We start from the raw sequence: 13524 nt of genomic DNA, 5'->3' as shown, positions 1-13524 counted from the left end.
CAGTATGGGTGATTCGTTTGATAGGTATTGCTTCTGGTCATTGAGTGGTCATTGAGGTTAAGAGGTAAGAGTATCCATTTGAATCAGGTAAATATTCTACCAAATCCAGATGGACATAGTCGCAACGAGCATCAGGAGTTGCAACTGAGCCTAAGGGACATTGGTCATGTCTAATAACCTTAGATTTCTGACAGATTACGCAGGAGTGAGCCCACTCCTTCACGTCTCTATCAATACCAGGCCAGCAAAACCGTTCTACTATGAGCTTGATGGTTGCACGAACACCTGGATGAGAACGTCTGTGCAACGTGTTGAGGACGTTGCGTCGATAATGTTTCGGCACGATTGGACGATCCCTATATGTAGATGTGTCGCACAGTAGAGGGTTTCCTTACCTATTCCCAACTGTTTAATGCTCAGCTTAGGGGTTGTTGACGATAACTCGTGCTGAAGATCGATGTCTTCTTTTTGAAGCTGGGCGAGTTTAGAAAGGTCGATTCTTTGGGAACTGCCCAAGGACGTTATACGAAACAAAGAGTCTGCAGAAACACCGTTTGCTCCAGAAATGTGCTGTACATATGAAGTAAGCTGAAAAATAATTTATTCTCAAATAAGTTTGTTACTTGACTTCAAAGTATTCATTAAAAGGTTACCTTTATGAATCACAGAACTCTTCGTCAAAGTCCTATGGTAACAATAACAATAATAATTTATTCTCAAATAACGGTTTGTTACACGAGGCATGCCAGTTTACAAGCAGTCAGTAAGTCAGCTACAACGTATGACCAGGCACATATACGCATCGGTCCAAGTTGCCATACCTCATTAACACAACAAAATGGACACCGGATTCATAAAAGTGGTTAATTCAGAGGTGGTAATATATAAAAGAAAGGTTGCAATAAGGGTATAGTACAGGAAGAAAGAATTAGTTCGTAGAAAGAAAGATATGAAGCGATTTTAATCTCTTAGTTTAAGGGAAGATAGAGAGTGTATACACCGACGCCATTGTGATCGATTCTGAGCCATGTCACGCACAGTCTCCAACAATTGGCTACAATATTCACGCGGACCCCAACCAATTAGTCTGCATCTACCAACATGGATCAGACCACAAGTTGGTGACTTCAAGAATGTTATTTCTATCAGTAGGTCTATGATGAAGTTAAACAAAAATGGAGAAAGTGGACAGCCTTGACGGACACCACTTGAGGTTGCAAAATCAGATGACAGTTCGCCATAAGCTCTGACTCGACTGGCAGTGTTCGAGTAAAGAGCCTTCACAAGGTTTATGTACTTCTGAGGTACGCCTTTCAATGACAGACACTGCCACAGAATCTCGCGATCTACCGAGTCAAATGCTGCTTTTAAGTCAAGAAAGACCACCATTGTCGGACGCCGATAAGTATGCCTATGTTCCAGAACCTGACGAATGGTGAATATGTGGTCGATGCGGCCACGACCAGGTCTGAAGCCAGTTTGATTCTCTCGTGTTTGCAGTTCACGAGTCTTAGTTAGGCGTCTGATAATTACCGAGGCTAGTATTTTAGATACTATATTAGTTAAACTAATCCCTCTATGGTTGTCACAGGATGATTTTAACCCTCTCTTATATATTTGGACGATAAGTGATTGTGACCAGTCAGATGGAATAACGTCTAACTCCCAGATCTTAGCTAAAATATTAGTCAACCTAATCGCTAAAATTGGACCACCATCCTTAAAGACTTCTGGAGCCAATCCATCTGGACCAGCTACCCTTCCTCGTTTCAGATTAACTATAGCCTTTTGAACTTCTGCTAGAGTTGGGGGACCTACTTCAATGTTCCATTCACACTGTCTGGGAATGGAGGGTAGTTGTAGAGTAGCTGAAGGCCAGCTGAACTGTTCTCTGAAATGTTCCGTCCATCGTTCTAAACGTCTGGACTGGAAGCAGATGAGTGTCGTCTTTTTCCGAAATAGTTTGACTTACACTTGACTTATTAATTCCAGTTTCTTTTATTAGTCTGTAGAGCTGTCTTGTGTTCCCTATAGCCGCCGCCTTTTCCATCTCTTTTGCTTTCATTGCCCACCACTGCTCACGGTCGTTCCTTAAACTTTTGGTTAACCTAGATCTGATTTGTTTTTGCTCTTCATCGTGTTCAGAGCCCGATGGGATGTGTTTACGAGAATCCATCAGTGCAATAGACCCTGAAGAAATCCATTGGTTCTTTGTAACCCTGCTACGAGTACTATGTCTGAACGTTTAGCTTTCTGAAGAACTTCAGAGAGCTTTATGTAAAATTCACCTTTCACATCATCTGAGCTGCAGTCTGTGGGAGTGTAGGCAGAAACGGCAAAAAGGCAACGACGTGTGTCCCTATCCTTCCGAGTTCTTACGGAGCCGTTTAGCCGAACAGCACATAAACGACTGTTAACGGGGATCCACTCTAACAGTGCTTGTTCCGCCCTCATGCTTAGTGCTATCCCTACTCCTGCCAGTCCACGAGGGCTGGTCGTCGGGTCACCAAATACACTGAGGGTGTATCTCGCTGGCTCTCCGTTTTGCCAAGGTCAGGTGAATGACCACATTGGGATCCTGTATGCGTGTTTCAGAGACACAGCATACATCAATGGTACGAGATTCTAGGGTTTTAGCCAAGGAAGCCTGCTGACCGATTTGACATAGGGTTCGTACGTTGAAGGCTCCAATGTGTAATTTGGAGCGAGGTTTCAGTAGACCTGAGACAGTGTTTTTTGAGCACTAGAATCGTTGGTTATGGTGACACTTAAGGGAGAAGCCCAAAAGGAAGTTTAGAGGTGAAAGTCAATGTGGGAAGGGTTCTTCTGGAGGTACCTGAAAAGGAAATTGGATTAGAGGTGGTCTTAGTGACCTGAGAGCGTGACCGCAGTGCCCAAGGGACAACTGCTTTAGATCGATCACACACGACCTTTTTATGGGTAATTCTTGTGTCAGCTCCGTACTTTTTGGGATATCCGTGGGATAAGATGAGGTGTGCATTTTTAGGGTCGACCTTTTCTAACCCCACCCCTCCTTGTGGAAAGGCAGCATCGCTGTCATGCTGGTTGTCTGAAGGAAACACCTTACTGATGTCACACCTCTGTACAGTCAGCAGTACGACTTCGCCTTCGGACCTTGGGTTTGTTGCTTTTAGTCTTACCGCTCTTCAACCGACCTGTCTGACATGGTAGGACCTTGAGGAACAGCTGTTCCAGCCGGTATAGCTCGGTTGCTTCATCACGATAGGCATGTCCGACCACCACGTCAAGGTAGCAACAACATGCAAGATCAGATTGTTACGAAAGATACAATTTTCACTGTAGTAAGTTACGCAGCTGTGTTGATATTTTATAAGGTATGAATGTAGATGGTTTTAGTAAGACTCGTATTGTCAATATTACAGTCGGCACGCTTTATGCAGGTTGCGTTGCGACGTGCAACTGATGGTCGAGAATAGATCCATGTGAAGTTGGGGCTCCTAGACACCTCAAACTTTGATCCCTCGGGAATATATGAGACTTTAATGATGGTGCACGACGAAGTCACCTGTTCCATATCTGTTCTCGGTGGCATATATCTTGAAGGCTGAAAAAGGTGTAAGAAAAATTAAGGACGTGAAGCAGAGCGGACAATGTTCATGAAAGAATAGTTAAAGTATGGTTACACAGTCTAATTCTCTTTTATTAATGTACTTATTAGGCAACAGCATTTTAATAAGCTGAAGAAAATAAGTATAAACGAGTTATGATTGGATAAAGAACCGTGTAAATGAAGGTGGTTCAGAAAGGAGTTGAACGTATGGGATTATGTTTAGTTATGAAATATAATACTGAAAACACTATTCTTATAGACAAATAACCGTCTCCCTTTTTTGTCGAAGCTATTTAAGCCCACTTTTTGTAGATTGTATAGGGTCTTGAGCAGATTTCGTTTTTAGCGAATTGTCTAGTTTGCACGCAATAGGATTACTGGGTAGGAAGTGAAATAAATTCAACGTTCTAAACACGATATATTGAGGTATCTTGCATAATAAATCAGCATCAATACCATTATTTCGTGACATTCCACTAGACCATAAGGAACCGTTGTCAAGACTAAAGGGTTAGTACTTGTCTGACGATGAGCCTAATAAAAGGTGAGCGGTTTATGATCGGTAAAAATGGTGAAATCTCGATTGGTATCGTCCAAATTGATGGATTTTGCATTTCCACGAAGTTGGTCGGTTAGCGGTTTCATAAGTGACGCACTTTTCAGTATGAACCGTCTATAAAAACTTACAAGGCCGTTAAATATACGTAATTGTTTAATGGTGGTCGGTTTCGGGTAATCCAGAATGGCCGTCACTTTGCTTTTAAGAGGTTGGATGCCTTGCAAATCAATACTGTGTCCTGAGAAATCTAAGGAGTCGGTTCGGATTTGGCATTTCTGAATGCCTACAATAATGCCATGTTCGAAAACAATATCCAGGTGCTGGAGATGCGATTCTTTGTCCGGACTTGCTATCAGGCATTCATCAACATACGCATGTACGAAGCTGAGACTCCGAAAAACGTCGTCTATGGACCATTGGAATGTTTGGGCAGCATTGCTTAGGCCGAAAGGCATGCGCAGCAATTCGTAAAGTTCGAAGAAAGTTATGATAGCTGTTTTCGGAATATCTTCAGTGGCCATGGGAATTCGGTTATAAGCTTTAACCAAGTCGATTTTCGAAAAGACAGTTGTACCTTTCAAGTCGTGAATGTGGGAGAACTAGTAACGATCGAGAATGGTTTTTGCATTCAATCGCCGATAGTCACCAGTTGGACGCCAATCGTTGCTGTCCTTTTTGGGGACCATGTGCAACAGAGAGGCACATGGGTTGCTTGACGGCCAGATGACACCTAACTCTATCATGTGATCGAATTCGTTTTTGGCCAACCTCAGTTTTTCGGGAACCAGTCGGCGCGCTTTCGAGAGTACAGGAGGTTCTGTAATCGTGATGTGATGTGTAACGTTACTGGTTACACACGACAATTTCGGTCGCAGTCGGTATATCTCAGAATATTTATCGAGTAATGGTCGATAGAATGGATCTATCATGTGCCTAAGTCTGACCTCAAAGTTTTCTCCATAAATATCGCAATATTCGTTATCCTTGAGGTTTGAATTATGACTAGACATAATTTTCTAAGAATTTTTAAGAATCATGTGGCTAGGAACAAATACCACTGTTAAATCCAAACTAAGGTTTGGAGATAAGAATAGCTGTCTAGGTGGGTTAGATACGCGCCCTTGCTCGGTTGAAACCAAAATAAAGTGATTGGGTAAAATGATGGTTCTCAAATTCATTATAAGTTTAAATGTACATTGTTACCTAAACAAATATGACCACCCAGCAATTCAACCAATAATTGTTCAATTAATCAATTCTAAATTACAATAAAAAAGGAGGTTGATTAAATATGCGAGGAAAGTACTAATCACAACAAATAAATGTTATTCTATCCTGCCTGGATAGATGTGGTGTTTGAATGAACTAATGATTCCTTTGTACTTGTTGAGTGCTTGATTTCGAATTCTAAATACAGTACATTCGTTTGTGCTTATCTAGTACTTCTTGATCTTGTTACGTTATTTCTGGATTCTTAGTTCGTGCTATAATTCAAATACTTTTAATTATCACAATAGACTACGTACAGATTCGTTCAAAAGATAATATTTGGTTGCTTTATAACACAGTGTTTCCAACTCTGCAAGAGTGCTTTAATTCACAATAAAAATGCACAGTTCCAGTCAATACAGGCAACAAACAAGGAACAAATGAACATGGCTGCCGCCAAGAATAAGTATCAAGTAAAACAACATAAATGCAGTTCAGGAAGAAACATGGAAACCTAATGAAGGCGTAAAAAATATAGAAACTATAATAAAATATAAATATTACCAACTCAAATGGAATCAAAAAGGCTAATAAAATGTACAAACAAAGTAGAGGACAAACTGCAAGTGTATACATGGAGGGATTTTCACACACAAAACATTTAAAATGAATCTTACAAGCACTATAAGGTATCAGGGTGTTCGTCATCCAAGCAGTTTTGGAGGTAGAGTAGGAAAGCTCTAAGCTCGGCTTCAGTCTCGCTATTGTCATCCACTACGGCTTTAGGGTGATGTAGAAACTGTGATGATTACGTATCAATTTTATGTTTCTACATGGAAAAGCCTTTGGATTCTTTGTCAGTTTAACAATGACAGACAGTTCATTATCTCACGCCTTAAAAGAGGTGTAGTTGTGAAGTTGTAGGGCCCAAGTCGCCGACTGGTTTAGCAACTAAAGGAGAATGGAGAGAACATAAATCTTGATATCGAACTCCCTCCGATTTAATATTATGCCTTGCGGGATGATGCCCTAATTGAACAAACCACAGCTCGGATTCACTAAGATAGAATTCTGGGGTCGGGCTGTGTTAGTCATAGTAGTGTTGAACTCTTATGGTAACAAATTCGACTTATCTTTCAGGCTTTCACTCTGTATAGAATCTGGTGTGTTGTAAATGACAAACGTATCAATATAATATAAATGAGGCAAAATGACTCCGACACGAATACTATGCGATACAGAAATACAAGCATATGTATGTATGAGTTTCCTTTCAACGACAACGTTACTAATCTATCAGGTTTACTTTTACAATAAAACAATAAAGTTAAACATAAATTGGCTTTTGTGTTCGAAACTACGTTCAACACATCTGCATGAACGAACCATTCCATACCGATTAAGTGCGTAATTCTACGAGCTCTCGTGCACAACGTCTACCATATTATGATGTGTCCAGTCCTTCAGAGTAAAATAGAATTGAGTCAGCGAAACGTACCTTTGAAACCATTACTATGAAGTTTGTGTGGTACTACCTCAAAGGCTTCAGATAACTCAGCAAACATTTCATGGATTTACATCACCACCTAGTGATAGTGAAACTGAGTGAAGCTGTAATGGACAATTTAAAAGACGGCATCGCCTCCTATCTTTTATCGAGAATAAAAGACACGAACGTAGTACTATCTTTTGTCGTACACCATTAGTTGGAGACTTACAATCATAAGATAATTGTCATATAAATGTCCGTAAAAACAAACAAGTTAATTAAGTATATAATGAAATGTGTGTTAACGTACTTATTGAAAATTTAAAGGTTCGTGGAACCAATATAAGATTAGCCTACCAACGCAGAATGTTGCAGCATACATACTTCACATGCGCAATTAGAAAGAACATTTGATGAGACTATTAACTTATTGGTCTAGAAATGATCTGTCAACGTAGCATAGTCATGACAGCATTGAAAGACATGAGCCATTAGATCTCTGCTTTCTATCCTTTCTTTTCCTCGTCAAAACGTCTTGTACGAGCTATAAGATTATGCTTCAAAATGTTTTATTCTAGTTCACACTTAATAACAATAATCATTTAATCCTTACGCATCTGCAACGAAAAGAGATCATCATCCAAGTTAAGTAACGCTGACGATTCAGCCAAAAAAATAGTAGAAAAATATCTCGCTGTCGAGATTCATATTCATATGAACCTTCAATAAGAAGAAATGCCTATCCTTAATTGTATGTTTTATTTGCAAATACATATAATTTGTATTTAGTTTTCTATCAACATTGTGCTGTTTTCCTCTGGATTAAAAAACAACGAACAAGTTAATTTGCGCATAAAATAAACATAACGTACAATAATGTATCATTCTTGAACAATATAAAACTTAGTCCTTGTATAAGGTTTTATATATCAAACAGAGACAATAGCTTTATCAACAATGTAAATAATTGAGTTAATTTAAGTAAACCAGGTATTATTATAAAATAAATGACTTAAAGTTAAGTCTATAAATCAAAACTTTGTTACTGAGCAATAACTAACTAAATACAATTAACTGTTATATTTAATGGAAGTTAGTAATTAATTTAGTATGAAAGATAAAAAATAATCAACAAATAGTCTACATTATTTATTCATTGAATCATTTTCATCTATTGTAAAACAAACAAACAAATGTCTACCATGTATAAACTACTTGTTTACACATACTTCATGAAATAACTTATTCTATCAGCAAGTTAAAAACAAAATTAAACAATCACAGACGTCATTGATACAATCAAATCATACAGAAAAAATTACAGTCAGTGAAAGAGAGTAGAGTTACAGAAGAATCAGTGTTGTAAATATTTCGTACAAACTCTTGACATAATATCAGTGTTTTACATTTAAACTAGAGAAATAATAATGAAAATAAATGAGAAAAGTTTACTGCACAATACAAATGTACCTGCTTCACTACTGTTCAACATGTACTGCAACATTTTTGCGATCATTTCACAATTAAACATAATAAGAAGCATCTGAAATAACATATCTATAATTATCTAATTGTTCTGGTGTAAATTTCAACGACTGTTCATGCCATACCTCTTGATGAGTACGTGAATAAGACGACAGAGTTGATGAAATAACTTTTTTAATTGATTGTGAATCATGTAAATGATCAGCAAGTTTTGAAATAATTGGCGGTAAGTAATCAGGAGTATTGTGTGGATTTCCATGAACAAATGAGCATAAAGCTAAAATGGATGCATAACGATCACGTAAAGCAATGGAATATTCATTATGATTATTATTGTTTGAAAAATTAGTTGGTTGAGTATTGGTACTATCATTGCTATGGTTGATATGCATAACTGACTGATTTGGAAGGGGTCGATTGATTTGTCTCATCAGTTGACTAATCCACTTCTTATCATACTTGAGAAAATACAACATAAAAATTAATACAATGTATAAACTTTTATATAATAACCATATTTCTTAATTATGAATATAATCAAACATAAAATGTTTTCTGAATCATTTGATGGAGGCGGAACTGAATGGATCTTGTGCCCGCTATTGTAATTCATCATAAGGAACATTTAGTGGTGCAAAACTAATTCTTTAATACACAATTAGAATGACTAGCGAATACTAATGAGTTCAAAAATAAGTCGATAAAAAGACATAGACAGAACGATAGATAAGTACAAGTTATTAAGTTTTAGAAGCATGATGTGAAAACAGAATTGTAGTTCAAAATTATGATGATGCTATTCCCTACAGTAGCTCGCTTACCAAGTACTAATTTATGTATTTGGTTTTAAGCTATATTTTTTTGTGTGTAACGATTGGTGTCCCTACTCACCTAACAAACCAAAGAATTCGAAACTGACACAATAGATGGGGTTGAGTTTGAAACAGAAGAAAAATGAATAATAATCAACACTATACACCGAAAAACTAGCCCAAGTAGAAGTAGACAATTTTTATTATCAGGCTCCAATTACTGAGCGTTATATTTGGCATATAAAACGTGACAATTAAAGAATAGACTTTCACAAAAATATTTCTTGATTCTCTTTCATGCTTTCCATGACTGTTTCTTGTTTAGAAACACCATTCAATATTAACAAAAAGGACGGATTACCATATGTGTAGTTGTGTAACAAAATAATGAAATGCAAAATTACATAATGAAAAAGTAATTAGTAACAATATTGAACAATACAGCATGTACCACAATGTGGTTCTTGACAAAAAAACACATACACATGATGTTTTCACTTTGAAAAATCATCATCAACATCCTACCATTTGATTATACAGTACAGTTGTAAATAAAACGATTTTTTAGCTGACCACTTCTATAAAACACATCATGAAAACAGTTGATTTCTTTTTCTTGTCAGAAACTAAACTTGTGAACTATGGAAACTAGGCTGCTCGACATTAACTTCGATTGAGCCAGTTCAATAATGGTAATATATAACTTCTATATATCAGATTTTTTTCATGCGTTGACACATGAAAAGTATGTGGACCTCAACACCAAATTTTGCAAATGAGTTATGTTATAACGAAATGAGTATTGGAGAAGTAAGAACTTTTAAGACAATTATTGTCTATATTTTGATTGGGTAATTATTAAATAACTAGATTATTATGTTTCTTTATTCCATTTATTGTAAGCTTACAATTTGTCAATTTACAATTACTATACTTCTTATCACTCGTAATTTAGAGCTGATCAGTTATTTACAGCTTCCCTGGTTTCACTGCCACTGTTGGCCTTTCTGTGTATAACTATGATTTTCCATTTTATGGAATAATGTAGTGCAATATGTCTGTATATAAACCATTAGTGTTTGAGATAGATGCTGGGCGAATGAAATATAATAATAATAGAAGCTTGGCTAGAGATAAAAAAGGGCGTATATATAGTGAGATCCGTAAGAGCAAAGCTTACATCAGCTTAAAGTTAATTGGATTAATCAGAAAGTATCATTGGCTAAGGCTAAGGACGCAAGGCTATAGGCGAAATAGAGTATGCAGGGTAGAGTCCTGATTGGCAAACCTTGAGAATGATATTGATTAGCGTCTCAAGGAATAATATATATGGTCAAAATATATGACTGTCCCACTGTTGTCTTAATTGATGTTACACGTAACAAGGTACTGCTAGAACTTAGGGTAAACCAATCTCTTGAACTTAGTCAATCATCAATGAGCATATAATTCAGCCACTAAATAGTTGAATTTATAGAGATTTCCTACAAATTGAAGATAATCTTTATTGTATACTGACATCATCCAGAGAACCAACAAAAGGCAGAGAGCCGTATAGACCCGTTACGTCATACTTTGTCACAATCATCATTTGGTGTTACAAGTGATTTTGGTTCGATCCAAATTTTACGATAGTATGTTTTGAATAAACTGAAAAGTAAACAAAATAAACCCTGTATTTTCTTACCTTAATCACACCAACTTCAATAAATATAGCCAGGACAAACATAGCAACTTGACTAACTTCAATCAAAGAATCATTAAGACACTTCCATAAAATACTTCTCAACCGTTTATTCACAGAATTATCCAAGGCTGTAGAAGTAGTAGTAGTAGTAACATTCATTGCTGATAAATTGCATTCAGGAGCATGAAATGCTGCTAAATTGAATACTACAAGATTTCTTAACAATAATAATCCTATAGCACGTGTACGCCATGATACATGCTGTAGGAAATATTTTAAAAAATTCTCAATAAATGATAAAATATTACTAATATCAGATTGACCTTGCCCTGATAGAGGTAATGCAGATAAATAGATTAAATAAGAAGAGATTGCACAAATTAAACCATCATTCATATCATCATCTATTTTGGTATAATTTTGCTTTTTTGATAAATAAGAATTATGATAAAATATTTTCATATTTAATGCAGTTGTAAAATAATCATATGAATTACCCATTGAACAAATATCGGCTACAATTGGGGCTAATAAACAACAGATACTTGTACGACTTAAAAATGCATATTGATATTGATTCATTTGAATGAAATTCTCATCATTTATTATTACTATTGATGATGATGATGATGACGATAATGATGGGATAAATGTAGGACAACTGTAATTTAAGAGAAGTCTTAAACATGAAAATAAACAATATAAGCGATTGGATAATACAATAATTTCAGCTAGACGATAATTATTGAGAATTACATTGCTATTATTAATTTTATCATCATGATTGTTGTTGTCTGTTGTAACTTCAATGGTATTCTATAAAAAAAGAAACAAATCTTTCAATAATAATAATAATAAATCTTTAAGAACATTTTGAATCTTATGATTATGTACTAAATATTGTATGAAATTGAGTGGTCAGAGAGAGGTGACCTAGTTGAATGTTTAAGGGAATTGACTATTAATCATTGAGTTTCAGGTTTTTAACTCATTCCAATCTATTTCAGATTAGAGCAATTAGAGGAGTAATCATTATAATATACAGAAAATGTTACTTAAAGCTAAATACACATACATTTATTTCGTACACGAGTATATTCTCTTCAAGTTCAGCATTCAATGATCAATAGTTAACCCAATCAAAATTGAAGTAAAACAAGCAAAACAGCTAGGATATGCCAAAATTAATAATAATAATAATAATAATAATACGTGGACTTACCATATTTTTGTAAATTTCTTGAATAATACTAGAATTAATTTGTTCAGGTGGAGCTACCGATAACATTAAGCTTGATTCTGACAATTTTTTTCTTTTTAATCGTAAAACATTCAATGTGTCACGAACAAGTAATGGTAAGAACTGTAGACAAGGCAAGAAAATAGTATAAGAATGATGGGACTTATCTGACCATGGAAACTTGTTCAGTTTAGAAAATATGTTTAATCTTTATATTTTATATAAATCAAGCGTTCCGTATTTCATATTACTACATAAGAATCAAATCTAATAGTTAGATCATAGCTCCATTGGTACATAAGTAATCAACGAAATCAGGATCTTATGAATGCTCATCCATCGGCTATTTTCCAATTAAGATATTAGTCCATAACCAGGTCATGTGAGAAGTTATCACTTAATGAGTTTGTACCACTCCATTCCAACAATAAATCAGTCTTATTCAAATGTTTTAAAAATTCCAAAACTGTCTTCAATATAAATCATTATTACGTATCCTCTATAACAGCAACAGCATCTCTGAGCTAGTTTGAAATGAGAATAAACCAGCTGGTTTCTATCATAAAGAGGGATTTATCATCATAAAACTATGTCACGAATGTTGATAATTTCAAAAATAACTTCTAAATGTTGCTATTTTATGATTTATATAGTACAATATTGAATTAATATCTTCACATCGACGAAATTTCACTATGATAAAACTCTTATGTGCATTGTTTGAAAAAAGCATTTTCAACAACTGAATTTTAAAAGTTTTAGTATGTTAGATTTTCACTTAATTTCTAAGAACATTGCAAATGTACTCGTACACAATGTTAGATATCTAGGTTAGTTGCGGTTAGCTGAATAGAAGATGACGTTATTGCTGTTTAGTATACGTAGTAATCTTTACTGTTTATTACGTAATATAATACACATTACGACTTGATGAGTTTGTTAGTAATAACAACTTGATCATACTAATGAAGGTCATTTACTCTCATATTCATGATTTATTTATTTGAACACACAAATATTGGTACGAAAAGGAGACCGAATACATATGCACCACAAAAGTCACTTGATTTATGTGTAGGCTGTGATATTGTCCGACTGTCCGAACCGAAGCAGGTGGTCTTCGTAGAGGGCCACAGCAGGAGCCCTCGACCCAAAGATCTGATCCACAAGGTGGTGAAGCAACGTAAGGAGATGCGGTCCCATGGTAACCCATAACCGACAGCAGGTTCATGCGTCATTTGTTTCCTTAGGATACTGGAGCCCATGAGCATCATTGGTTTAGAATTAGGGTTTTCCAACTCCCCTAGGTAAACCATCCATATCAACCAATCCGCTTAAAGCGCAAGACATTCGCTTTTCGTCCTCTAAATTTCTTAAACAGCAGTAATGCCGCGAGAAGGCAGTAAGTAGGACTTCCCTGGCAATGGCTGCATATGCGTGGTCATGTGGGA

General features: G+C 35.9%; 1 protein-coding gene across 1 annotated transcript in view; it reads right to left on the bottom strand.

Annotated features, from left to right (window-relative positions):
- Window positions 1–7743: 7743 nt before the first annotated feature.
- Window positions 7744–13524, bottom strand: part of MS3_00008080 (uncharacterized protein) — a 45340-nt gene continuing 39559 nt past the window's right edge. The window contains exons 17-19 of the mRNA XM_051216419.1: window positions 12056–12196; window positions 10834–11649; window positions 7744–8792 (exon numbers count right to left, since the gene is read on the bottom strand). Coding sequence (XP_051067011.1) covers window positions 8373–8792; window positions 10834–11649; window positions 12056–12196 — 1377 coding nt within the window. The 3' untranslated portion in view covers window positions 7744–8372. The remainder of the gene's footprint in view (window positions 8793–10833; window positions 11650–12055; window positions 12197–13524) is intronic.

This window comes from Schistosoma haematobium, chromosome 4, assembly GCF_000699445.3.
Source record: "Schistosoma haematobium chromosome 4, whole genome shotgun sequence".
NCBI classification, from domain to species: domain Eukaryota; kingdom Metazoa; phylum Platyhelminthes; class Trematoda; order Strigeidida; family Schistosomatidae; genus Schistosoma; species Schistosoma haematobium.
This window is presented reverse-complemented; position numbering and strand designations above follow the sequence as displayed.